Source organism: Tenrec ecaudatus, chromosome 16 (genome assembly GCF_050624435.1).
Source record: "Tenrec ecaudatus isolate mTenEca1 chromosome 16, mTenEca1.hap1, whole genome shotgun sequence".
Classification (NCBI taxonomy): Eukaryota; Metazoa; Chordata; class Mammalia; order Afrosoricida; family Tenrecidae; genus Tenrec; species Tenrec ecaudatus.
Window position 1 is genome coordinate 96348814 of NC_134545.1, and position 26488 is coordinate 96375301.

The 26488-nt window shown below is 41.7% G+C and overlaps 1 protein-coding gene across 5 annotated transcripts in view; it reads left to right on the plus strand.

Moving 5' to 3' along the window:
- Positions 1-26488, plus strand: part of VTI1A (vesicle transport through interaction with t-SNAREs 1A) — a 393311-nt gene that overhangs the window by 71725 nt on the left and 295098 nt on the right. For 4 of the 5 annotated variants that reach the window (XM_075534597.1, XM_075534595.1, XM_075534600.1 and 1 more), the window contains exon 4: positions 21194-21271. The exons of the other annotated variant lie outside the window; for it this stretch is intronic. In XM_075534597.1, coding sequence (XP_075390712.1) covers positions 21194-21271 — 78 coding nt within the window. The remainder of the gene's footprint in view (positions 1-21193; positions 21272-26488) is intronic. 5 annotated transcript variants of the gene reach the window in all.

Below are 26488 nucleotides of genomic sequence, written 5' to 3' on the forward strand. Positions count from 1 at the left end.
GCTTGAAGATAAACAAGCGGCCATCTAGCTCAGAAGCAACAAAGTCCACATGGAAGAACACACCAGCCTGTGTGATCGAGTGGTCCCAAAGGGATCAGTTACCAGGCATCAAAGAACAAAAAATCATGTCATTGACTGCACACCTCCATGATAGGATCGCTGAAGACAAATGGGTGCATAAGCAAATGTGGTGAAGAAAGCTGATGGTGCCCGGCTATCAAAAGAGATAGTGTCTGGGGTCTTAAAGGCTTGAAGGTGAACAAGCGGCCATCTAGCTCAGAAGCAAATAAGCCCACATGGAAGAAGCACACCGGCCAGTGCGATCACGAGGTGCCCAAGGGACCAGGTATAAGGCATCATGCAAAAAAAACCAACGATATAAGTGTGTGTATGTATGTGTATATATGTGTATATGTATATATATACCATATTAAATGAAGGGGGAAGTGCAGAGTGGAGACCCAAGGCCCAAGTGTTGACCAATGGAGATCCCCTCATAGAGGCATTTAGGAGAGGAGATGGGTTAATTAGGGTGCGAGGTAGTACAGATGAAGAACACAGCTTTCCCCCAGATCCTGGATGCTTCCTCCCCCCAACTACCATGATCCGAATTCTACCTTGCAGGCCTGGATAGGACAGAGGCTGTACACTGGTACATATGAGGGCTGGAGGCACAGGGAATCCAGGGTGGATGATACCTTCAGGACCAAGGGTGTGAGGGACGATGCTGGGAGAGTGGAGGGTGAGTGGGTTGGAAGGGGGGAACTGATTACAAGGATCCACATGTGACCTCTTCCCTGGGAGAGGGACAGCAGAGAAGGTGGGAAGGGAGACTCCGGATAGGGCAAGATATGACAAAATAACGAGGTATAAATTACCAAGGGCACATGAGGGAGGGGGGAAAGGGGAGGGAGGGGGAAAAAAAAGAGGACCTGATGCAAGGGGCTTAAGTGGAGAGCAAATGCCTTGAGAATGATTGGGGCAGGGAATGTATGGATGTGCTTTATACAATTGATGTATGTATATGTATGGATGGTGATAAGAGTTGTATGAGTCCCTAATAAAATGTAAAAAAAGAAAAGAGGAGAAAAAAATGATTAGGGCAAAGACTGTACAGATGTGCTTTATACAATTGATGTATGTATATGTATGAACTGTGATAGGAATTGTATGAGCCCCTAATAAATTGTTAAAATTAAAAAAAAAAAGTTAGTGTCTGTTTTAAAGGCTTGAAGATAAACAGCGGCCATCTATCTGAGAAGCAACAAAGCCCACATGGAAGAAGCCCACCAGCCTGTATGATCATGAGGTGTCAATGGGATCAGGTATCAAAGACCCAGAATAAAAAATTATATCCATATGAATGAGGGGGAGCGTGGAGTGGAGACCCAAAGCCTATCTGGAGACAATTGGACATCCCCTCATACAGGGGTCAAAGGGAAGAGATGAGCCAGTCAGGGTGCAGTGTAGCACCAATGAAACACACAACTTTCCTCTAGTTCTTTGGTTCTTCATTCCCCCCATTATCATGACCTCAATTCTGCCTTACAAATCAGATTAGACCAGAACATGTACACTGCTACAGATAAGAGCCCGCAACACAGGGAATTCAGGATAGATAAACACCTCAGGGCCAACAATGAAAGGAGAGATACCCGGAGGATTGGGGGATAAAAGGGGAACCGATCACAAGGATCAATCTCTAACCCCCTCCCAGAGGGACAAATAACAGAAAAGTGGGTGAGGGGTGACAGAGGATGATGTAATATTTGAAAATAATAATCTATAACTTATCAAGGGTTCATGAGGGAGGGTGTGCAAAGGAGGTAGTAGAAAGAAATGGGGAGCTGATATCTGGGGCTCAAGTGGGAAGAGAATGCTTTGAAAATGATGATGGTAACATATGTACAAATGTGCTGGACACATTGGATGAACGTATGGATTGTGATAAGAAATGTAAGAGCCCCCAGTAAAATTACGGGAAAAAAATTAATCTTACTTAGTTATCATAAAATGAATGTGTAAGCATCATAGAAAACTTTGAAACTCTTCACAGTGTTATAATAAATGTGATATATAATCATCATGGAAATGTGAAAATGTAAGAGAAGTCTAAGGAAGAGAAATTGCTCAAGCTGCTGTAACTAAGCAATGCCTATTTTGAATATTTTTATTTCATCCTTCTTACTTTCCTAATATTATTTATATCATGTGTTTACATACATCTTCCTTTGTATATTTGTTTTAATTGGCAATTGCTCTCTGTATAGTTTTTTTCCTCTCTATTTTTTAATAGTCTATTTTATTGTAGTCAATAAATATGTAACAAACTATTTGCCTTTTCAACATTCTCCATGGATGTAGTTCAGTGACCTTAATTATGCTTATCTTATTGTTCAACCAGTACCAATATCCATTTCTAAAATTTCCCACTAGCTTGAAAGAAGTTTAATGCCCCTCACACAATAAGATCTTTTCCCTCTCACTCGTACCCATCCCATGCATTAATAAGCTTCGGCTTTTATAAACTTTTCTTCCTAGATGTTTCAGATCAGTGAGATCATATAAGATCTGACTTTGGTGGTAGACTTTTTTCACATGGCACAATGTTTTCAAGGTTCATCCATGTTGTAGCAGGTATCAAGCCTTCAGTTCTCTTTATGGCTCGATTCCATTGTCTGCATGTGCCCCGATTATCAATTCATTACTGATGGATCATTTGGGCCATTTCCCCCCTTTGAGCACTTGTGAATAATACAAAACCACTAGTGATTGATAGGCAATTTTGTTGTTGTTGTCAGCTGCCATCTAATCGTTCCCACTCATGAAGACTGTATGTGCAGCAGAAGGGAGCACCTCCCAGTCTTGCACCACGCACACAATTATGCTTATGTTTGAGCCCATTGTTCTAACCACTGTGTAAATCCATTTGGTCAGTGGCCCTCCTCTTTTTTGCTTCCCTTCTGCTTTGCCAAGCATGATGTCCTTAGGTGGGCACCGATCTCTCCTGATAATATCTCTGAAGTATGTAAGTGAAGTCTCACCCTTCTCGCCTCCATTGGGCATTCTGGCTGTACTTCTTCCAAGGCAAATCCATTTGTTCTTTTGGCAGCTCGTGGTTCTCCCAGTATTCTTCGCCAGCACCATCGTTTAAATGCATTGATTTTTCTTGAGTCTTTCTTAGTCACTGTTCAGCTTTTACATTCATATGAGGTGATTGAGAACACCTTGGCTTGGGTCAGGCGCACCTCAGTCCTCTCAAAGCAACAGCCTTGATTTTCAACACTTTAGAGAGTTCTTGTGCAGCAGATGTGCCGAATGCAGTGTGTTCTTTGGAATTTCATTAAGAAGTCTTATCTCTATTACATTTAATTTCTGCTTCTGAGTATTTGTTCTTATGTGTTTACTAGACTCGGAAGCCTGTGTGTTTGCTTTGTGTCCAGAAGAACGGATAGCATTAGTTGGAAGATGATTCTCTTTAGCACCAGCATTCACAATGTGCAATGCACAGTAATTCTTATTCACTTGAAATACGGCAATTTGTGCCTGTCAATAGAGGATCGGTTTGTTGTCTTCAGTTGCCAAGTTTTGTTTTTGTTGGCATGCTCCCCAACACAAATTGAATGGCTGACAGAAATCTATTTGTGTGACAGTTCAATCTAGCTAAGTGCCCTCTGTTGCCTAACGGTACAATTTGGGGTCTCAAAGATAAAAGCAAGTGAATGCTAAGCTTGTGGCAGAGCTTCATCTTGCAGATAACAGAGGTGCCTTTTAGGCCTCAGGTCCAGGCAGCAGAGACAAAGAAGAGATACACGGGCAGTGTTCTTCACCGTAAAAATAAATGGGAGTGACTAACTTAGGAGAACAATCAAAAGCTGATATGAAATGAGCTTGTGCTTGAACTTACAGAGAAATGCCGTGTCGACTTGGTGCTTAGCATGTTTCCTTTAGTATATTGGTTTTGTCCCATGGCTTTTCTAGTGTAACACACCTACTCTGAAATAAGTGGGACATTTAGATTCTGTTATGATTTGATGGGACAAAGGGGTCACCTTTCCTCCCAAAGAGGAAGCCATGAGACTCTGTACTTATTGGCTTACCTCTGCCTCAAAATGCCCCCAGAATGTAATTTATCTATACAAAGAAAAAGGAGATAAATAGTAACGACAGTGCGGGACAAAACTGGGCGTAGAGTATAAGGTAGCCTTTGAACATCTGGCTACACACTCCCATAGTGGATCGTCTGAGAAAGAAGCGTTTAAGGCAAGCATTAGGTTTCGGTAGTTGGTTGGGTTTGTGGGTGAGGAAGAGAGTTCAGATAATAAGTAGGTTCTCATAGAGAGCGACTATGTGCGGGTTACTACCACCCATTTCACTTGTGTGTCTGTCTGTGTTAGGTCTGAGACGCCTTTAGGAGGTCTAAACTACCCAGCAGGTCAATGGTCAATGTTCGTATTTGTGAGTAAATTACGCACATGGCATGTCTTAGACCTGTGCTAAAGGTCTAGGTTTTGCCAACCTCTCTGTGATAATTAGAAAAATGAGCATAGTTGAAATGGATCCGAAGAATGAGGAGAGAGCCTTTTCTGGACAGACAAAGGGAGGCATTCTGATGAAGGACACTGAGAGAGAGACCTACAGGCTCGGAAGAACGCAAGGGAAGAAGATGCTTAACTGCTTAGGAGAAAATGGGAACCATGTCCGGGAGCACATGGAGGGCAGATGAGACGTTGTTAGGTGCTGTCACGCTGATTCTGCCTCGTGGTGACCCAGGCGCGCAGTAGAGCAGCTGTCCGCCCGCCCGTCCTGTCCTCCCAGTTGTTGCTCCGTTTGAGCCCTTTGTTGCAGCTTCTCTGTCAGTTCATCTCCTGGAAGGTCTTCTTCGTCACCGACCTTGGGCTCAACCAAGCATGATGTCCCTTCCAGGGACTCTTCTCTCCTGCCCTCTTCTGAACGAGCTTGATGTTCTGGCAGTTCCCTTGCTGATATTCTGCGACAACAGTTTTTAGATGATCAACATTTCACTTCTGTGTGATATTAAAGGACATTGTTGGAGAACTCTTACATTCTATTAAGTCATCTTTCTGTGTGGAATGGGCACAAATGTACATTTCTTCCAGTCAGTTGGGCAGGTAGCTTGCCTCCAAATTTATTGGCATAGTGAGTGCTTCTAGGTTACATCTCTTGGTAGAACATTTCATTTTTTATTAAATCCTTTTATTGGTGACTCATACAACTCTTATCACAATCCGTACATTCATCCATTGTGTCAAGCACATTTGTACATATGTTCACATCATCATTTTCAGAACATTCTTCCTCTATTTGAACCCTTGATATCAGCTCCTTATTTTTTCCCATCCCCCCTCCTCATGAACACTTGATAAATTATAAATTATTATTTTCATATCTTAAGTCATCTACTGTTTCCCTTCATCCACTTTGCTGTTGTTCGTCCCCCTGCGAGGGAGTCATATGTCGATCCTCGAGATCCATTCCCCCTTCTTCCCCCCACCAGTCCCCCCCCTCCTAGTACTACTGTCTTCATTATTGGTCCTGAGGGGTTTATCTGTCCCAGATTCCCTGTGTTGAGGACTCTTATCTCTAGTAGTGTACATGTTCTTGTCTAGTCAGATTTGTAAGGTAGGATTGAGGTCATGATAGTAGGGGAGAAGGGAGGAAGCATTAAAGAACCAGAGGAAAGTGGTATGTTTCATTGGTGCTATACTGCACCCTGACTGGCTCTTTTCTTCATGACCCTTCTGTAAGGGGATGTCAAATTGTCTGCAGATGGGCTTTGTGTCTCCACTCTGCCCCCACCCCACCCCCTTCACATTGGTTTGATTTTGTTCTGGGTCTTAGATCCCTGATACCTGATCCCATCAACACCTCATGATCACACAGGCTGGTGTGCTTCTTCCATGTGGGCTTTGTTGCTTCTGAGCTAGATGGCTGCTTGTTTACATTCAAACCTTTAAGACCCCAAATGCTGTATCTTTTGATAGCCGGGTACCATCAACTTTCTTCACCTCATTTGCTTATGTACCCATTTTGTCTTCAGTGATCATGTCGGGAAGGTGAGCATCACAGAATGCCAGATTATTAGAACAAAATGTTCTTGCATTGAGGGAGTACTTGAGTTGAGGCTCAATGTCCATCTGCTACTTTAATACTACACATAGAAATATGAGTACAGAGATTGATTTCCCTATTGTTATATATATTTACATATGCACTTGCCTGTATTTATAAATGTCCTTTGCCTCCTAGTTTTTTCCTCTATTTTCTTTTATTTTCCCCTTGTGAACATTTTAATTGCTGTTCTGTTCTTTTTTTATATAGAAATCATTTTATTGGGGGCTCTTACAACTCTTATCACAATCCATCCATCCATCCATTGTGTCAAGCACATTTGTACATTTGCTGCCTTCATCGTTCTCAAAACATTTTTCTTTCTACTTGAGCCCTTGGTATTAGTTCCTCATTTTCCCCTCCCCCATCCCTCCCTCACAAACCCTCAATACTTTATAAATTATTATTTTTCCATTTCTTACACTGTCCGATGTCTCCTTTCACCCACTTTTCTGTTGTCTGTCCTTCAGGAAGGGGGTTCTATGTAGATCCTTGCGATAGGTTCCCTGTTTGTTCCCCACCTTCCCCTTCCCCTCCTGGTATCTCTAACCTCATTATTGGTCCTGATGGGTTTATCTGTCCTGGATTCCTTGTGTTTCCAGCTCTTATCTGTACCAGTGTACATCCTTTGGTCTCGCCAGATTTGTAAGATAGAATTGGGATCATGATAGTGGGGGTGGGGGTTGAAGGGAGGAAGCATTTAAGAACTAGAGGAAAGTTGTATGTGTCCTTGGTGCTATGCTGTACCCTGACTGACTTGTTTCCTCCCTGCGACCCTTCTGTTAGGGGATGTACAGTTGCCTACAGATGGGCTTTGGGTCTCCACTCCCCCTCCTTCACAATGATAGGACTTTTTGTTCTGATGATGCCTGATACCTGATCCTATTGACACCTGGTGACCACACAGACTGGTATACTTCTTCCATGTGGGTTTTGTTGCATCTGAGCTAGATGGCCGCTTGCTTATCTTCAACCCAGATGCTGTATCTTTTGGAATCCAGCCACCATCTACTTTCTTCACCACATTTTCCCATGCACCCATTTTCTCTTCAGCGATCGTGTTGGAAAGGTGAGCATCACAGAATGCCAGATTAAGAGAACAAAGAGTTCTTGCATTGAGGGAGTACTTGAGTAGAGGCCCAATGTCCATCTGCTACCTTAATACTAAACCTATAAATATGTGCACATAGATCTATTTTCCCATCATCATATATAAATATATTTACATATGTACCTGCCTGTGTTTAGATCTCTATAAATGTCCTTTGGACCATGGACTTCTTTCTTTAATACCATCAGCTCTTGATCATATCTACTTGCTAAAATTATGGAATGCCGACCATTTCTTTTTGCTACAGTAACTGTGTGTATCCTCCAGCCTTCTTTTGATGCTTCCGGCATAGGTCAGCACCTTGCACGTAGAATTCTCTAATGTTGCCACTCGAGGTTTGACTTACCTCTCCATTTCTTTCAGATTGAGAAATACAAAGTAAGTTCTACCCTTTTAGTTTTCTAATTCCAGGTCTTTTTACATTTCATTATAAGATTTTGCTTTTATTCTTGATCCACTTTTGTTCAGCTCTTGTACTTCATCATTTCTTCTATCTACTTTAACTTTTCTATACCTAGAGGAAGTTTCAGAGCGTCTTTTGACATCCATTTTGGCCTCCTTAATTATTAGTGACCTTTTGCTTTCTTCAATGTATGATATTCTTGATGTCACCCACAACTTTTCTGGTCTTCAGCCATTCGTGTTCAGAGTGTCAAATCTATTTTTGAGATGGTCTCTACATTCAGGTGGAATATATTCACATTTGTATGAAAAGGGAAAAACAAAGAGAGAAACTTTCTAGCAGAGACACTTGACAAACTTGTCTTAGCCAGGTTATCAAAGTCAACCTCAATTGTGATAAGTCATGCTGATAGTATGAGCCCTAATATGAACCCAGAACCCCAGCCTAATTTCTAGAAAAACAACAGAAAAATATCAATTGAGAGACATTCTTCAAAATACCTGACAGTACTTCCCCAAACTGTCAAGATCACTAAATCCCATCAAGTTGATTCGGACTTACACTGACCCTATAGAACAGCATAGAACTGCTCATGGCCTCTAAGACTTTTCTCTCTAGAGAGGCAGAGTATCACATCTTTCTGCCCCGGGACAGCATGTGGGTTCAAATTGTTATCCAGTTAGCAGCCAAGCACTGTCATCACTGAGCCACCAACTCCCCTTGAACGTAGTCTTTAATTAATACTAATATACCAATACTTGTTCGTGAATTGTAGCAAGTGTACCTGGTGGCGTCATGGTTATGCGTTGGGCTGTGATCAGCCAGGTTTGCAGTTTGAAACCACAGTCAGAAACCACAGCCTTTCTCCTTCTCTGCTCCCATTACAAGTTACAGTTCCCCTAACAGTGCACCGGGGCAGCGCTACCCTCTTCTGTACGGTTGGCATTGACTCGATGGCAGTGAGGTCGTGTTTTGAGTCTCATACTAGTATACAGTATTAACAATGGGAACTGGGTGTGGGGAATGTGGCAGTTCTTTATTACCTTACTTTTCCCTGTACATCAACAACTACTGTGAAATGAGATGCTTATTTTTTGAAAGGGGCCATTGTCGTTGGCAACTATGAAGTAATTGGTGACAGCAAGTGGCTGGTTACCTGGTAGGGAAGACACCAGTGGGTCACAGTGTGTGCACTGACTAGGGCTCGAATGAATGGAGTTTGTGAGCGAGTGTGTGATGTTCTTTTTCACAGGCTTGGGCAGGGCCAGAAGGATAAGGTGAGGATGGGTATGAGCTGGGGAGACTAGAATAGGGTGAAATAGCTTTAAAATTCATAAGACTGTGACCCTGGTGGTGCTGTGGGCTAAGTGTTAAATTGCTAACCACAGGTGAAGGTTCAAATCTATCAGTGGCTTCACAGACGAATGGACGAGGTGTTTACAGTCTAGAAACCCTACGTAAGGTTACTGTTGGTCAGAATATGGATTTCATTTGGTTTGGGATACACTTAAAAATGCTTATATTGAACCCATTCTTTTTCATGAATAAATATTTTTATTGAGCTATAATTAACCTATAATTCAGTAATTTGAATCATATCTAGAAGGGCTGTGCAGTCATCCTCACAATCAACTATGAAACCTTTTTCTCTTTTTTTGTGCCCATTGATTTTGGCTCCCCATCTCCCCCAACTCCCCTTCCATGCCCCCGGCAATCATTCATCCAGTTACTGTCTTCCGAAATCCACCTACCCAGTTTCTCTACACATATAAACACACAAAACAAGGACAAAATGTTTTAAAAACCATTAAAAAGACCCAGAAACAATGACCATATAAAACAGAGAAAGGGCTCAATCTGAATAAAAGCAGAAAATATTAAAAATTTAGAATAAATTCAAAATGGGTTCAAAGGTTGTAATCCATTCTTAACTTGTTATATTTTTAATATTTTATGAAAATGTAATGAAATATTAATGGAATTTACCCATGAAGTTTATTTTAAGACATTTTTTAAGTATCATGATCAGACTATTATATTTAACTGTCAACAGCATGGGTGCCCCCCCAAAACCCTAAACCACTACATGAAAGCCCCCTGTTGGAATGCTTTACTCTTTCCATAGAACAGAGGTTAAAATAACCTGTTACTCAATTAGTCACAAATATGCAGAGTTCTTTCGCCCACACACAAGCATTGTATAAAGCATTCTTTCTTTGCAACCGCTAGGTCCTGCCGCCATGTGCTTGTTGGCTGAGTTCACAAATCTGTTGTAACCTGTAGCTTCCTTGCCACTTCTCTGGCTCTCCTCTCTTGCTAAGCATTGCTTCCTGGGAGTCATTAAAATCTTGGCCAATACTATACCTACTGCTGCTGCTTGACCCGCCACAGCCACCTTGATTTTGTGGTTTGACTTCCACCGCCTTAAGGGTCAGAGCTGCTGCCTCCAAAGTTTCCTTCATCAGTCCAAAATTTGAAGATTGATTGGTATACCAAACATTGTAGCTTCTGACCCCTCCAATACTTTTTCCAACATTATCAAATCCATTGTAACTGTGCCCGCTGCCTCCATCTCCACCACAGCCAAGTCTGCCACCAAAGCCCCCATGTCCACTGAAGGTGTCACTCCCACCACCACTGCCTGCAACAGGGCTTCCCTTTCTTCACAGTTGTGGCCACTCTTAGTATGGCATTTCTGAGTGACAATCTCATCTACAGCCATGGTCATAAAACATTACGAAGCAAAGCCCCTCTTCTTGCCACTGCCTCGATCAGTCATGATTTCAATCACTTCAGTTTTCCCACATTGCTCAAAATGAAGTCATCAATCATTTCTGTTTCCAACATTGCTCAAGATAATTGCATAGGTGTGGTTCTTCAGTGTCTTCTTTGATTCCACCACCAAAGATCTTTTTCACCAGTAAATGGGCACCTGGCCTTTGAGCATCTTCTCGCAAGACTGCCCTCTTTGATTCCACAACTCTTCCATCCACCTTCCTTGACCTTGCATTTATGGCTGCATCTACCTCTTCCACAGTAGAGTAAGTGGCAACCTCAAAGCCTCTGAAACACTGGGTGTTTGAATCTCTCATTACCACACAGTCCGGAGTGCCCCTCATTGGTCACAATGACACCAAGCTCAACCCTCTGATGAAGACTTTATGAAGCTGTTGGGGTTCTTGAGAAGACTCTGCCTTGGACATGACAGGTGTGTGTGTGTGTGTGTGTGTGTGTGTGTGTGTGTGTGCGGCACTGTTGCTTTTCCATGCCATCCTCAGGCAGAAAGCTTTCTTTGAAGCTCCTTCATTTTTAACTAAAAGTTGGGAATCATCCAAAAAGAACATATTATCTTGTGAATCAGGCGTGAGGATTTATATATACTTCTCTCCATTTTACGTTTTGAGTCACTCTAGTGTAGAAATACTATTCAAATATTTTCAGGGAAAATTGGAACATAAGGGATTTTTCTATATGGCCTGAACATCACAGTGGTACTAGCTATATCCAGCCATCAACAGTAAAAGATACATTGTACACATGCGAATTATGAACACTGTAATCTCACCAGAATCTAGCATATTCTGTAGTAAAAACTCAGGCCCAACAGAAGTCTAAGGGTAAATACCCAAACTAAAAATTATAAAGATGTTTGTCAATGACACGATTAATTTCAATCTATAATATTAAGAGTAACTGGATAGCAGTCATTAGATCATATGGATGAACAAACGATTCTTAACAATGGATGTGGCTTCTCTCTGAGACATTTGAATAGATTTTTGTTGCTTTGTGATGTAGCCTTTGAAAGTTAATCTTAAAACACGTCTTACATCACCATCTTAGGTGTGGTTGTGACACCCTCTGAGAGCAGAGGTTTTAGTCTATCAAATAAAACACTTGACCTTAAGCAAACACGTAACCTTGGACTTACAGATTTATTGTTTTCAAAATTCCAGATGTGGACAGCAGTGTATATGTAAAAGTTCCTCTTTTAGAGGAGTGTGACCAGTGACAAAAATCTATAGACTACTCCACCTCCCAGAACTAGATGGTGCAGCCAGCCTTGGTGTTGGAGAACAAGCAGTAAAATGACCCCAGCCTGTCCATGCTGACGGAAAGAGTACTGGCCTTGGGAAGCATGCCTGCCTTGGTCTTTCCTAGTCATGTGGCCTTGGGTTGTTGCTTTTTTAAGGTGTCATTCAGCTGATATTGACTCATAGGGATCCCATGAGGCACAGTAGCATAGACACAGGGGATCTTTCTGGCTGTAATCTTTATGGGAGTGATCCCAGGTCTTTCTTTCTCCCCGGGGTACTACTGGGCTAATTTAAACTGGCATCCTTTCAGAGCACAGCCAAACACATAACCCTTCCTGCCACCAAAGCTCTTTGGATGGATCTCTCCTTTCTCAGAATCCTTCATCTCTAAATCTGAAAGATGGTCTAGATCATAGGTCTCGAAACTTACTAGTTCTACCGCCCCTGTGTTAGTCTGGGTAGACTAGAGAAACAAATTCATAGACACTCATATACCTGTAAGAGAGAACTTTATATCAAAGAGCAATTGTACATTAAGAAAACATCCCAGCCCAGTTCAGATCAAGTCCATAAGTCTTATATTACCCTATATGTTCATATTAGTCCATAACTTCCTCTTTAGACTCATACAGCCATATAATGATGCTGAATGCAGGAAGATCACATACCAGTAGGTAGAAAGTCTTGTGGATCCAGTGGCAGTAGAAGCATCTCAGCACTGGCAAGGGGTCTCCATGTGGCTCCTCCAGCTCCCAGGCTCTGGCTCCATCATTGGTATGTTCCCATGTGGCTTGTCAGCAGGAATGTCTCACAGAGAGAAAGGCAGAGAGTGTCTGTCTAGTCTCCAGTGAACTATTTATATCCATAGCACCTCCTAATGAGGCCATCAATCTGCGACCTGATTGACAAGCAGCGACCTGATTGACCTCTTCATAAGTTGACAGGCTATTATGTAACTGCCACAGCCCCTTTTCAGAAAACAAAAACAAAAAAATCACTCAGTACCTCCCCCCCCAGCAACTAAAAACTTTTGTATTATAGCCTATAATCCAGGAAAATGTATAGTATCTGCTGTTATAGCCCCCCCTGAATTGTTCTAATGCCCATCCCTCCAGGTGGCGGTACCACCCACTGTGAGAAACAGTGATCTAGAGGCCATTTCCGGTCAATGTCCCAGCTATACACTTTGGTTTTTGTAAGAGACTTCAGTGTCTGTTCTACAGAATCCTCAGGGCCACTCAAGATCACTGCTCTTGGACATCTGGATCAGTTGAAGTCATGGCTTTGGAGAGATTTAATGGAATTCTCACCTCTTCCTTCCAGTGCTAGGAAGGTTACACTGGAAAACGGAGCACTATAGACATGTAAAACTGCGCGTGCATTATTTCAGTGGTTCTTTTGAAAAGAGAAAGGAGGCCTCTGTTGCAGAGCACTTGCTTGTCGGAGCATCATTTTCCAGTGGGAGTGTGTCATAGGGCAATTACATGTCATGAACAAGCCAACTCATAAACATTTGGACATTTGTCTTTCAAGTCGAGTCAGTGGACTTATTTTATTTCATACTCAACAAGACTCTGAAGAATTAGATTTTCCCTTCTGCATACGCGTACTGAACGCTGTCCCAGATGTTGTCAACAGCGTTTGGACATTCTCTCATGAGCTAATTTTTGGAATGAAACCATTTAATTATTGACTGACAAGCTAACACGATTTCAGACCATCCTGCTCCGCTGTGTGAAATAGCATTGTGAAAGCCATAAATGTGAGCATGTGCAAGCCAGTGGGGCCTCGGTACTGACTCTTGTTGCATTTTAACACATTAATGCCAGACTTCGATTTCATGCTTAGGACAGGGCTCCAAATTTGTTCTTTTAGATCCAGTCATGGCTGATGCCAATGAAGCCAAATGAATACACCTGGATTTGTAAAATGTGGGTGTACTGGAATGATTGCTCAAATGGGAACAATTATGGTCTATGCTATGCTATAAACCCAATCTCCCTCTTACAGAATACGGACAGCATGTACATTGCCCAACAACCAAATCTCTTGACTGGCAGCATCAGAAAAAACGGTGCCCTAATCGATGGTGGTGGCCAACCATGCTATTTTGAATATGTGTCACTCTCCAAGGTCCTGGCAGTAATCTGTTCCTTCCCATCAGAATCCTGGCAGGGCTCATGCTGCTCTTTTGAGTCTACCATTTCAGGGCTTCCACCCATGATTTTTCCTGTTCTGGTTACTACGGTTCTACTTCTTCCAAATGTTAAAAATTAGAATCTGCTCTAGTTTCACCATGTAGATCAGAACCAAACCAGCTTTAACCAGTATGCAGCTCTAGCTTAAAAATTCTATGGGAGGAAATGAAAAAGTGCAGATTCGTGATTTCTGGCTTCTCTGTTTTGCAAACCATTGAATGATGTCAGTGTTTCTAGGATGGACCCAAATCTCCAACAGCTTGGCACAGTATTCTACCCGTAGCTAGAGTTGCTGCTCCACGTGGATTGCCTCTGAGTTTGTGTGAATCCACCTGGTAGATACACACACGTGACTTCATTTTATGCCTATTATAGCTAAAAGTTTTAAAGTAATTAAAAGGTACTATGGCATTATTTATATTTTTATTTAGAGCCAAGGCATAAATATTCAATCCAGCTATGTAAAATGTTTTTGAAAATATCAGTAATCATTATAAATGAGAGTGATTATAATAAAAAAAGAAGGCAGTTTGAAAATTCTAAACACTTGTTCCTCGTATTGCATGCCAAAACACAAAATGACCTATTTTGTAGTTCTTGTGCTGAATTGCTTTTTCTGCCTGTTGTAGCCTGGCAGGACAGGTCTGTGTAGCCCCTTAGGTGGCTTGCATGCGGCCCATTGCTCATAAGCTCATGACAAAGATTTCTCCCTTTATTAATGCTATCATATTAGTCACATGTGCACTTTCCAGTGAATGCGCCTGACCTTTAGTTCATCCCAGGAGCAAGTGTAAGTCATGTTTAGTGGATTGATTACTTAGAAGAAACAGCGAGGCTCTTACTTTCTCCAATAACATACCGTATATACTTGAGTATAAGCCAACCCGAATTACAGTGGAGGCACCTAGTTTTACCACAAAAGCTGCATTAAAAATGTGCTGGAAAACTTGGCTTCTACACGAGTACATACGGTACATAGAATGCAGTCAGTGTTTGCCGTAGAACATTTTCCAAAACTTTTAGCATCAGATAACAAGGAGTTGGGCAAAACAATGTAATAGAATTACTAGTTTACACCAGACAAACTTTGTAAAACAATTTTTGGTATATATTGGCAAATCATTTTCTTGGAAGAAAATGGAGAAACAAAGCTCACTGCCACTGAGTGGATATTGACTCATCACAATCCTTGGGTAGAAGTCCCCCTTGGGTTTCCAGGGCTGTAAATCTTTACAGGTGTAGAAAGTCTCATCTTTTACCCAAGGAGCAACTGCTGGGATCAAACTGCTGACCTTGTGGTTAGCAGCCCAACACATAAGCCTGCATGTCCCAGGGTGGCCTCATTTGCCTGTGTAGCAGCATGCTTGGTGATTTTATTGCGTACTTCCCAGGATCGCGAGGTAACGTTTAGTCGAGCATCCTTTGCAGGGTTATCATGTCCATGGTGTTATACAAAGACCTTATTTGCGGACAGCACATAAGCCCCCCTTGCACCAACCCCATGAAATAAATATCAACCACGCCAGCTTTACAGCGAAACTGCAAATCATACACCAAACGTTTTCTGTGGGCTTTTCCCTGTGTGTTTCCCTTTTAACAGTTCCCCACAGAGCGGGTGTTTACCTAACATTACATTTTGCCTTTACGTAGTCCGTGCAGTAGGATTTATTTTAAACTTCATCACACTTTGCTAGAAATTAACACGGTACAGATAACACAGGCACATAAGAATTCAAGAATTCTGTAGTTTCCCTTCCAAAATGTAACCACCCCCTTGCCCTAGATGGATGAGACATTTTCAGTTCCAGAGCAAGCGTGGAGGGTGGTGAAAAGCTGCAGTTGACCATGGCGGACTGGAAATGAGGCTCCAAATTCAAATGGCATGCCTTGTGCCAGAGGTAGATGCATTTCAGAACATGCCACCTGTGCATTACAGAAGCATGCTATTCTTTAATTAGAACCAAATGAAACGAGGTAAGGAGTGAATGCCAGCAAGCGTAGGAGCTGCTAATAAATAAAGGTTCACACTCTTCAGTAGATATCCCAAAATGTTCATTATAACGGGAGCAGTTAAATTCTTTGGCTATGAAACCTAAATTATTTTTAAATAGATGTATCACCTGGTAACTTTGAGCATTATGAAATGTTTGGAGGCTGAGTCTCTTGGTAGAAACCATGGAAAAGTCCCGCCAGACGGGCTAATTTGTTTTAGACCTATGGAGAAATCCATTAACCATTTCTTCTGTAGACCAATTTGATTAGGACTTAGGACAAGCTGTTCTTTCATTACTTAGAAAAACCATAGCACACTTTGTATCAATTATTTGGCTGTCTGCAGCACATAGATTAGAATAAAGGGCTTTCTTAGTGTTTGTGAAATGTTGTGGATTGCCGACTAGTAATTAAAGTGCGGACTGGAGACAATCAGGCCAAAATGGAACGGGAATGTGAAAGTCTTAACTCTTAGATACAGATGCTCAAAACAGATTGTGCTGAGCAGCGACACCCTACACAGTCGTGGTGTCTCTGCCGCCCGCCCGTGTAAAACTCACGTGCAATGCCTTACAGATGGCTTCCTCGCCCGTGCCTTGTGATGTAGCTGTTTGAGTATTAATTTAGTGAAATATCCTGTCTGCCAGGTGTGGGAACGAGCTGATTTTATTGTAATACCAGATCATTACTTAATTCATATGCAACAGAGCTCCGCACATGGAAAGCATTATAAATCTATTTACAATGTGGCTGGTCTGATGATAACATTGTATTAAATTCCCAGGTGAGGCAATTTAAGCAATCGCTTTGCCATGTGCACGCCATGGAAATTAAATTCTCATATACGCTTTAGTAATAAACCAACTTCATTGTTAGGCTTATACGAGTGGCTGGCTGTCGAATTCTCATTGTGGTTATGTGCACCCCAATTTCCCATGTAGAATCCTCCAGGAGGCGATCCCACAGATCACAGTTCTTAATTAGTTTAAGCTAAGTTAATTCGTTTGGCTTCTCCCTTCACAGGGCCTGTCCAAGAACACATTCAGTTCAGTTGGGAAATGTGAAGATTCCGGTCAAGTAGATAGATTGTTTCCAGCCAAATTTCCCAACAAAACTGAGCAAGTGTATCTGTTTGAACTTGGCCTTAAGAAAATCAGCCAGTCAGGAAGCAACAGTCCTGTTCATCTATGGGAGTGAAAATAGCCTTGAACCTGAAATTCTCACCTTTAAGACTCTCACTTTTGTCACCAGTGTAAAGCAGCCGTGCAAACTCTTTGTGTCTAGCTTCTTGGAGATAGAAAGCAGTTGTGGATCTGTCTGGTGCTTGCATTTTCTCTACTTCACTGGTCTGTAGATTCCCTGTGCAACTGTGTTTGGTGCACCTGAACGTGTTTTTCTAAAGGAATAAGCTTTACACAGACACACAGTGAAAAGTGAGGAATGCTTTCACTTTAACACTGGGGAGGGGGCAAGGATTGCCAGTAAAGCTTTGCCATCCTTATGGGGCAGACCCGAAACTGCAGTAGATTATAGGCTGCAGAGAGCTTCCGTCGTCTCCAGAAGCCACAGAGAAGGCACCAGTAGACAGTAGTAACTGACAACTAAGACTAAAAATGTTGACAATTTCTTGATTTGCCTGGTTAGCTTATGTATAGAAGTCATTAACTATTTATAAAATGCATTATGAATTGGGTTCCTTCAAACCGTAGCTGAGTGTGTGACATTTCCAGCTGAAATTCTCAAGGCTTGCATTTGGCGAAAGTACAATTTGGCTAAATACAATTGATCATAAAGTGAAGGCATTTTCAGGAGGGTTATCAAGTGACAACAGAGGCGGCTTGGTGTCATGAACTTTGGAACCTCCAAAATTACAGTATCATGTCATTACTTTGTCATGGAGAATCAGGTGTTTGAAGGCACTTCACGAAAGGCACAGGAATTTATGGATGTTTTGGAAGAAAACCACCCATAAAATAAGTAGTGGGTCAGCCAAAGGAATTTGCCTTGTCTGGTTTTCAATTAGTGGGGTGATAACCTTGCAGGCTAAATGATGGTTGATTTGCAATCAGCTTACTTACATTTTCAAGCCTGAGAAAATTGTGAGGAAATACCAAGATGGAGCATCTGTGTACAATCCTTAATAAAACAGAGGCGCCTTCCCCCCAGTCCTCCCCCCAATGGATCTCAGTGATAAAGGATTCGATTTTCAATGCTGGGTGTGTCATTTTCATAAGGAACGATTGCTGGTATTTGAAATGAGTTGTCTTTTTCATTCCTTAAGAGAAATCAGCTCTGTCAGACAGCACTTTGTACACTTAGCGTATCACTGGCTTAATTACATCCAGAAAGCCACCCAAAGGACCAGGTTTTACACCTTCCTGATGGTAAAGAATGACACTTGGAGGGACCTCGCTTCTACCAAGGACACCGTGTCTAGTTTTCCTCTGTTCCAGAGCGTGTACACTTTTTAATTGCTCGTTTTCAAAGGCAAAGGCTTCTACCCAAATGAAGATTCAATAGTCAGAGATTACACACTTGCACTTTCCTACTCCTCTTGACTTACAAGAGATCCACATAAGAATATGATGTAATTGAACAATCGATGCTAATTTGTTGGTAATTTGAGTGAAAAAAGGGAGAAACAAAAACCATCTCCATGTGATATTCTCGCACACTGTGGAGTGTTTTAGTCCCCCATAGTGATGAAATGAATATTTAACGAGGCAGCTCTGATACCACAGTCTGTGTAAAGGTGCTCCTTTCCTTTAATGCTTTCAACGACTTTTGCTCAGCTAGTTTGAAACTGCTGTAGTGGGGAGCTCCAAAGAGGCGGCAGCAAGGCTTGGCTGGCCCTCCACACTGTAGTGAGGCCAGGAGTGAGTGCACTCCTTTCAGGCAGCTCTTCTCACTGCAATTCAGAGTGGAGTCGGAAGAACTGATTAATGAACATTACCAGCCGTGACCACAGTCAGAGCTGGGCAGTTCTAGACACACTGTTTGCGGCTGGTAAGATGTCCCGCATGCTCACATATGAATGGCTTGGGCCACTCTTGAATTTACCCAAGATGTGATGGAGGCATCTTTTATGACCTCGGGCCAACGACTTCCCATCACCACGCCTTCTCTGCCGTGGTGGTGGCTCTCTTTATTTCTCCCAGCAGCCACCACTAATTGCATTGTCACAGGCATGGGACACACATGTGTGACAAAGAAGGAGGTGGGGATGAGGCTGCGGCACTGGTAGGTCCAGGAGGGGGTGCCACTATCTTCTTCAGCCTGAAATATTCTTTCAATTTGTAGACAGCTTTCCTCGGGGTATCAAGGGTAAGAAAGGGGGAGGTAATTTTATGTGGTAGAAAGACCACTGAGTTGCGCCTCACTAGCCCGCACCCCCCTGCCCTCCTGTCCACTTCGAATCTCTCTCCCAGCACGGCTCCATTTAGAGTTTATGGGGCTCAGAGGTTTCTGTCTATGAAATCAGGGGTTGTTCCAAGGTAGTTATTTCTACTTCATGCTCCATTCACCCTCTTTCAACTTGGGTCCCAACACAGAGGCCCCACAGTACCAACTGTCCCATGACATTGAATAATTTCCTTCTTTGGTCCATACCTGCTTGCCAGAAGTAGGACGTGGTCAGTGAAAATGATGGCTTGTTTTTTGTGGCTCAGATGCAGATGTCCTGTTGTCTATTGGCTAGCCTCATTGAAAGTCCTTTTAAACACAAATAAATCTACTGACTTCAAATCAATTCTGAGTCATTGAAAGCCTACAGGATGGAGCAGAGTATTCCAGAGGGTTTCCGCACCTGTACATCTTCACGGGAACAGCCAACCTCATGGCCATTGCCCTCCATTCCTGGCCATTGAGTCAATGCCAACTCGTCGAGACCCTATAGGTTCAAGGTAGAACTGCCCACCCTATAGGTCAGGGCCCCTGTAGCTTTCTGAGACTCCTGGAGTACAAGCCTTTTCTTTGTCCTGAGGAATCGCTGGTGGTTTCAAACTGCCAGCCTTCCAGTTGACAGCTCAATGTGTAACCACTATACCAGTCGCCTCACAATCGCCAACCTTGCCGTTTACAGTGTAGCTCACTGTGTCAAGGGGACTCCTCTAAATCCTAATGCGGTTTCATGGTTAAGGTGTATTTACTGGATGGCAAAGCAGTGTTACTCATTCACTAGTTAAAAAATCCAGAGACTATCAGTGGTCCCTTTCAAATGACAACACTGATTCAGATGGCGACTTCACAATAGAGAACTCTAGACTGAAGACCGCCAGTGAGAAAGAGATCCTTATTTCCCTATATACCATTAAACATATACATGTATGTGTATGTGCGCGCGCATGTGTGTGTGTATACACTGACAATTCATCCCTAGTAACTTCAAAAACAGAGAAGGCAACAAAATAACTCACAAACGTGCATTCTGGCCTGAGACAGTAATGCTGAAGTGGATCTAGCTTCCCAACTAATTTTGAGAGCCTTTCAGACGTGTGCTCGCTTGGATAATTCATAGGCTGCTTGCAGATGCGTCCCTCTGGCTTTATAAGTATGGGTAGATTTGATATCAAACAAAATTTCAGTCTGTGAAATGTTGACTCAGCTCACTTGCTTTTATTTACTGGGAATATAAAATGTAGACTCGTGGCCTACCTTTATTTGCTTGGAGTGGAAAATATCTCTCTCTCTCTCTCTCTCTGCCCCCCAGGACTTTTCTGTAGGCCAGTATTTATAGAGGACTTGGAGACATGGAAATTAAATGCTGAGGAAAGGATGGGCTTTTACATTCTTTCTTTTTCTAGTTAATAAAATCACCATCATGAAGGAAATATAAATGTGCTGTTTATTCCAGACAGAATAGTTGGAGATATTCTAGAGAGAGGGGGATTTTTTTAAGGCATAAATTGTAAACTCCCATTTCCCAATGCAATATTGAAGACTCATCTTCTCCTGTGGTAATTACAATCTGGCTAGTTTGGCAGAGAGATAGCTATGTAGATGTATTCTTTCAGCTTAGTGGCTTAAGTTGAATGGCTCTGTATGGGGTAATCTACAAGTTCTGATCCATTTATTAATATTAATCGAGTCCTCACCCAACGCAGCGTTTTCTCTCATTATTGTCGTTTTTTGAAGCCTTCTGATTTACATTCACGTTTTTAAGTTCCCTGGAAGTTTCTGCAACTTTGGTTTGCAAATTTTAGCCAGTAGGTTTCCATTAGGGGGCTCTCGAGGTTTGAGATGATCGGCCTTGATTCCAATAAAGCTTCGCAGCCTTTACTTTCTAACGTTCAGCTTGCTCTCTCTCTGTTTTGTTTTATAGAAAAGGTCACGGATCGCCTACAGTGACGAAGTACGGAATGAGCTCCTGGGGGATGATGGGAATTCCTCGGAGCATCAGGTAGAATGCTAATCAGGAAGGCCCGGGTGGCTGGAGGGTGAGGGGCAGTGGGGCACCGGGCTCTCAAGCTGCACCTTAACAGTATGAGGAGCAACTCATGTGGAAGCGATACTGCTTAATGCAAAGCTGGAGTGTTAATCAACTTCAAAATGGTCCTTGCAGATCTTACATTTAACCCTTTACCTTGTGATCACTGTCTGCTACCTTTAAAAAAATCTTTTCTTCTCTCTTCTTTATTATTTAGTACTTACGGAAGAACTTGAAACACACTGTTTGCAGACCAAGCCAAGGTCTTCACCTCAAACACATGTAAAAGGAATAAAAAAAGTACATAATGCGGCTTTGATACTAATGCAGTATAATTAAATCAACACTTGCAACAAAACAAATGAAAGTAAGCCTGCCCAATGCAGCAGGGTGGCTCGGGCTCCTACTGTGGCCCTGCGAGAAAAAATATATATTCACGAGAAATGCACATTGTAAGCAGCACCGGTGTACCTGCTTCTATTAAATAAACACTACTGATCGTGGTGACTGGGAAAGTCCTTCTGCAGGTGTAGCTACGCAAGCCAAACCATCCGATGTTATTTCTTCTTTATTAAAAAAAAAAGAACCTAGTTAGACTGTAAGTTCTCATTGGACCACTCAGGCAGAGGCTTCTTAAAGTCTCTCATTTAAAACTGCAAACCTCTTTAGCTGTGTGGATGGTATATGTGACTTGAAAAAAAAGTTTCAAGAACCTCAATATAGATCTGTTAAAAAAAAAAAGTGAGGACAATCTAAGAAACTGACTTTCTTTGAAATTTTAAAAGAAAATAAATGATAGTACACTTCAGAAGCAAGACCCGAATGTATTTATTATGTTCCTTTGACAGGCTAGCAAAGACACCTAAGTGAAAATGAACATAACTCATCCATTGAGTGAGTAAAACCAAACATCTTAATAAGGTAGTAAAACAGTCTACATCAGTACATGTGGGGGAAGAAAACACCCAGGCTAATTGTGCCTACCATCAAAATAGAATATTTCTTTATTTGCTAATAAAGTATTATTGCTATAATGATATAAGGATAACATGATAAGTTAAGTCCCCCCCCCCCAAAAAAAAAGAAAAACTGGGAAGACATGTTGAGTGGCTGATGTGTTCGCCTTTGCAAAGATCCTCGCCTTCTGTATGGATACTATCAGCTTGAGTTTAGACATGTAAACACGTGTGTAAGATTCGACTTGGGATTTCAGCCTGGCTGATTGAAATGTGAGAATAGCTAAGGGGAAGAGAAATAGGGAGCACATCAAACATACAAGGACGATGTGATAAAGAGGTTTGACTCATCATAGATTAAATAATGTGAGGACGAGAGGGGGAAAATATTTTCTTTCTTTTTAAGGGAGATATAGATTGCTCAGACCTCTCGATTGAATCACTATTTCATTTCCTATCCTTATCTTATTCTTAAAAAAATATATAGTTCCCATGCCAACACTTTTAAAACCTGTAGCTCTTTTCCTCATCCGAAACTACCGCTTACTGCAGAGGGAGTAGGAAGGAGGTGTCTCAGTCTCCTTTATTGTAATGGATGTTGTAGTTAAGTGACAGCGATTCCTTTTTTTTTTACATGTTCACTTCTCTTAATGGACATTTTTCGTGCCTGAAACATTTGCCTCACATACATATAAGTGTGACTTTTATGCCTAAAGAAAAATATTCCACAAAAATAGATTGAGTTCATATTTTCTGAATATTTCAAATTATATTCCTGTCACTATAAAGTGATTATGCAGGGATTTCCCCTGGACTTGTATAAATCAAACTTACAAATTCTGAAAGTGCTCAGAGAACCTGAAGTGTAGTTGTAAGGAGCTGTCACTTCAATAAATAGAGTATGATAAATTATAGTCATGAGAATATGTAACTGTTAGATTATGATTTAGGTGAACTTTCTCGTCTAAAATGTGAATTAGGCTTGAACGTTCAAAGAGACCACACTTAGGGTTTTGGAGATTTTGCTACTGAGTGTACCACAATTTCCATATCGTGATGTAGGCATTACAGTTTTTAGGCTCTGTATCCTAATACAGGAATTAAAATCCTTTGAAATAGAACACATGGCTCCCCAGGTGTGGTCACTTAGAATCACCCTCTAATCTGTGTGAGTAGGCATTCAGACTATAGAATCCAAACAGAAGTTCTTTCCCTATAGAAAGAAAAAGGTCTTAACTTGGCTCTTCCTATTAATTCTTGCAGTTCAATAGGGAATATGGGCTTTTTACTTTTTAGGGCAGGACAAGTCATAATTTATATGAGAAAATGTTTACTCCCTATCATTAAGTTTATTTTCAAGTGCATTTCTTATAAATGCATTCATAGACCTTCTTACTCATAGGACATTTATGATCAAATTTTAATATATAGGGGAAATGTGGAGGAAAGTTACAAAAATAGCAATATTCCTTTGATCAGAAGTGGGCTATACTTCCCAGTTAAAAGCATTATAGATCAGAAAAGGAAAATAATAAATGAAGAAGTTCATAGCAGTGGTTAAACATAGGTAAAATAAACTAAGTGTTGACAGTTATTTTTATGTACTATGCCTCCTCTGGAGTGCATTCTTTATGGATATTCAGCAAATGTGAATACAATAATTATTACTTCATATTCCTACTTATAGTACAGTTTTTAGTGCATCTGAACTTTGGCGATTAATAGGATTATAATCTGCCCATTAACTCTAGCATACATTATTAACTTATATAAAAATGTCTCTGATTAGATAAGTGAAAATTTAAGACATGAAGAATTCAAAAAATGTTTTTAAATGTTCTTCACACGATACATAATGTCTAATTTCAGAGTCATTGCCGTGTATAGTCTATTCCTGGTTCATTTCCGTTGCATGCAGTCAATGTCCTTTATCCCGATCTGCAGCGAAGGGACACAGTAGCCTGTTCTGTGCAGCCCTCATTGTTCAGTGCGTCGGTTTTGCAAGAGCTGCTGTCCTAAGAATTACCATTGAATTGTTTGTTTTTTTTAAATCATATTTGCCATAAATAGAAACATTTTATTTCTTTCAAGGCGTTCAGTTCTTGAATGTAGTGAAGCTATACCTAGAGTGGACTCACGCATGGGAACCAGTTTCAGAAAAAGAAGCACAAGTTAAGAGAATTAGATCACAGAGCTCCTGGCGGGTGGGGGTAGGGGAGGATGCGAACGGGGCACAAACACTGGGTTCCAAGCGCTCCTTCTGGAAACGTAATAGCGTCTCCACGCTCCTATGAAAACTAGATTGATTGGTGACTTTGATTGAGTACACCCTAAACAGAAGATACAAACAGCCCACGAAGAACAAGGTATTTCCAAACGTGCTAAAATGTTGGTGGCGAAGCAATATTTAACAGACAATGATTACTAATTTTGTTTTTTAATACAAGGTTCTCTTAAAGTTCCGATTTGGCTTGCTGGGCATAAGTGTGTCCAACTTCAGCTCCAGACCAGGGGGTGAAGTCGGTCAATTTAATTCCCCGAGATCTAAGCAGGCTGGTATCATTTCATACAGCCCCGGCTGAGCGGATCATTACCAGGCACAAATCTGCCCGTTCCGTGCTGAGGGTTTAGAGCAAAATAAATAGACTGTCATCCTAAGTTCAGAAAATTGTGTGTTCGACCCGCGATAATGTGTAAAGGGCGTTTAATAGAGTTCAGCATTTATTCGTTATCTGTATGCGGACAGAGACGGCAGCCGCCGTTATCAGCTTTTGAGGAAAATAAATAAATAAATAATTCGGTAGTGTTTTGTGTGTGTGTGTGTGTGTGTGTCACATGACGCGCCTTGCACGCAGAGGCGCGCGCGCGCACACATGAACCCTCGCATGCTCTGCAGCGCGGTTTTGATTTTAGACACAGCAGAAGGCTTAGCCACCAGAGATTCCACTGGTTCAAACCAGCGTAAACCAGATTCTGCAGCCCACAAAAGAACAGATTACCTCTGTATCAAACTCCGCAAATGGGAGGGGAAAAACCGCCGTTGCCGCCACCACCACCCCCCAAATTAAAAATCAAACCAATCTGTTTCCAAAAATTTGTTGTTGATCGTCATTCAACATGGTGGCATTGCACGCATTCGTGCCTCGCCTACGACGGAGCTAGTAACTTAATAAAATAACGCAATTTCGACTCTCAGTCTAAGCCTCAGCCTTGCCATCTTTTGTTTACTTGAATGAATAACTCTCCGCCTAACTTGCACCCACACAAACACGCACTCACAGAGATTAAAAACCCTCCCATGACCTAGCTTAGCTACAAATCCGGTGTAGGCCTTGAAGGCAGCCATGCAGCACAAACAAGATAGAACATTTTTTTTGTTTGGCACCTATTGAAAAAACAAATGGGGGGCATTTTTAAACACTCATTGATTATGGCAGGGGGGCATGCCCCAAATGGTCTCTATTGCAGAGGAGTAGTTTTAAACTTTGGCCCTTTAAGTTTCACAGTCGACTGAAGAATGGTGTCCCAGCAAGAAGAGACAGCAGTAGGATCAATGCTCCGAAAATCTCTTTCTAAGAAGAATTCATCTGGGCCTCCGCCCCCCTTCCCCCCCAATGATGTTCAGATAGCCAAGGAGAAAGATTCCAATATGTGATAGGCCGCAGTTTGGTTTACATTTTTCCTCCTAGGAAAGAACAGTGACTTTTCACGTGAAGTGTTTTACCTCTACACGCTGTAGCGCAATATGTCCACTAGAAAGAATGACAACTTTTTATTTTGAAAGGCTGATATTAAAAGTTCCGGTTAAATGTGCGGGAGACAGTATAGAATATTCTGCCGCTTCAATAAAGGTTTCTGAACAGTTTTGAAGTCTCGTTCTTTTGTCCTGGAGCCACTGTTCATAGAAGAAATGAAGTAACAGAAGAAGCTGGAGCACATGCCGGCTCCCTGGGATTGGAAACAAAAACTGCATTAAGCGTCGAGAAATCGGGCTATAGTAAGCATGATACTTTTACAAAGACTTAGAGTGAGCAGCTCATGCACGCTTCTCCCAAAGCAATCGTTTAATTTATCGGCCTGCAGAAGTCAAGAGTTATAACAGATGTTACAGATATTTGGATGTTTAGAAATGATCAGCTGTAGACCTGGACTTTCTGAGGACCGACCGCAGATTTCAGACCTCGCCTGTGGCTTCTTGGTCTCTTACAGTTTCTAGGTTTCAGTTTCTGCTCAT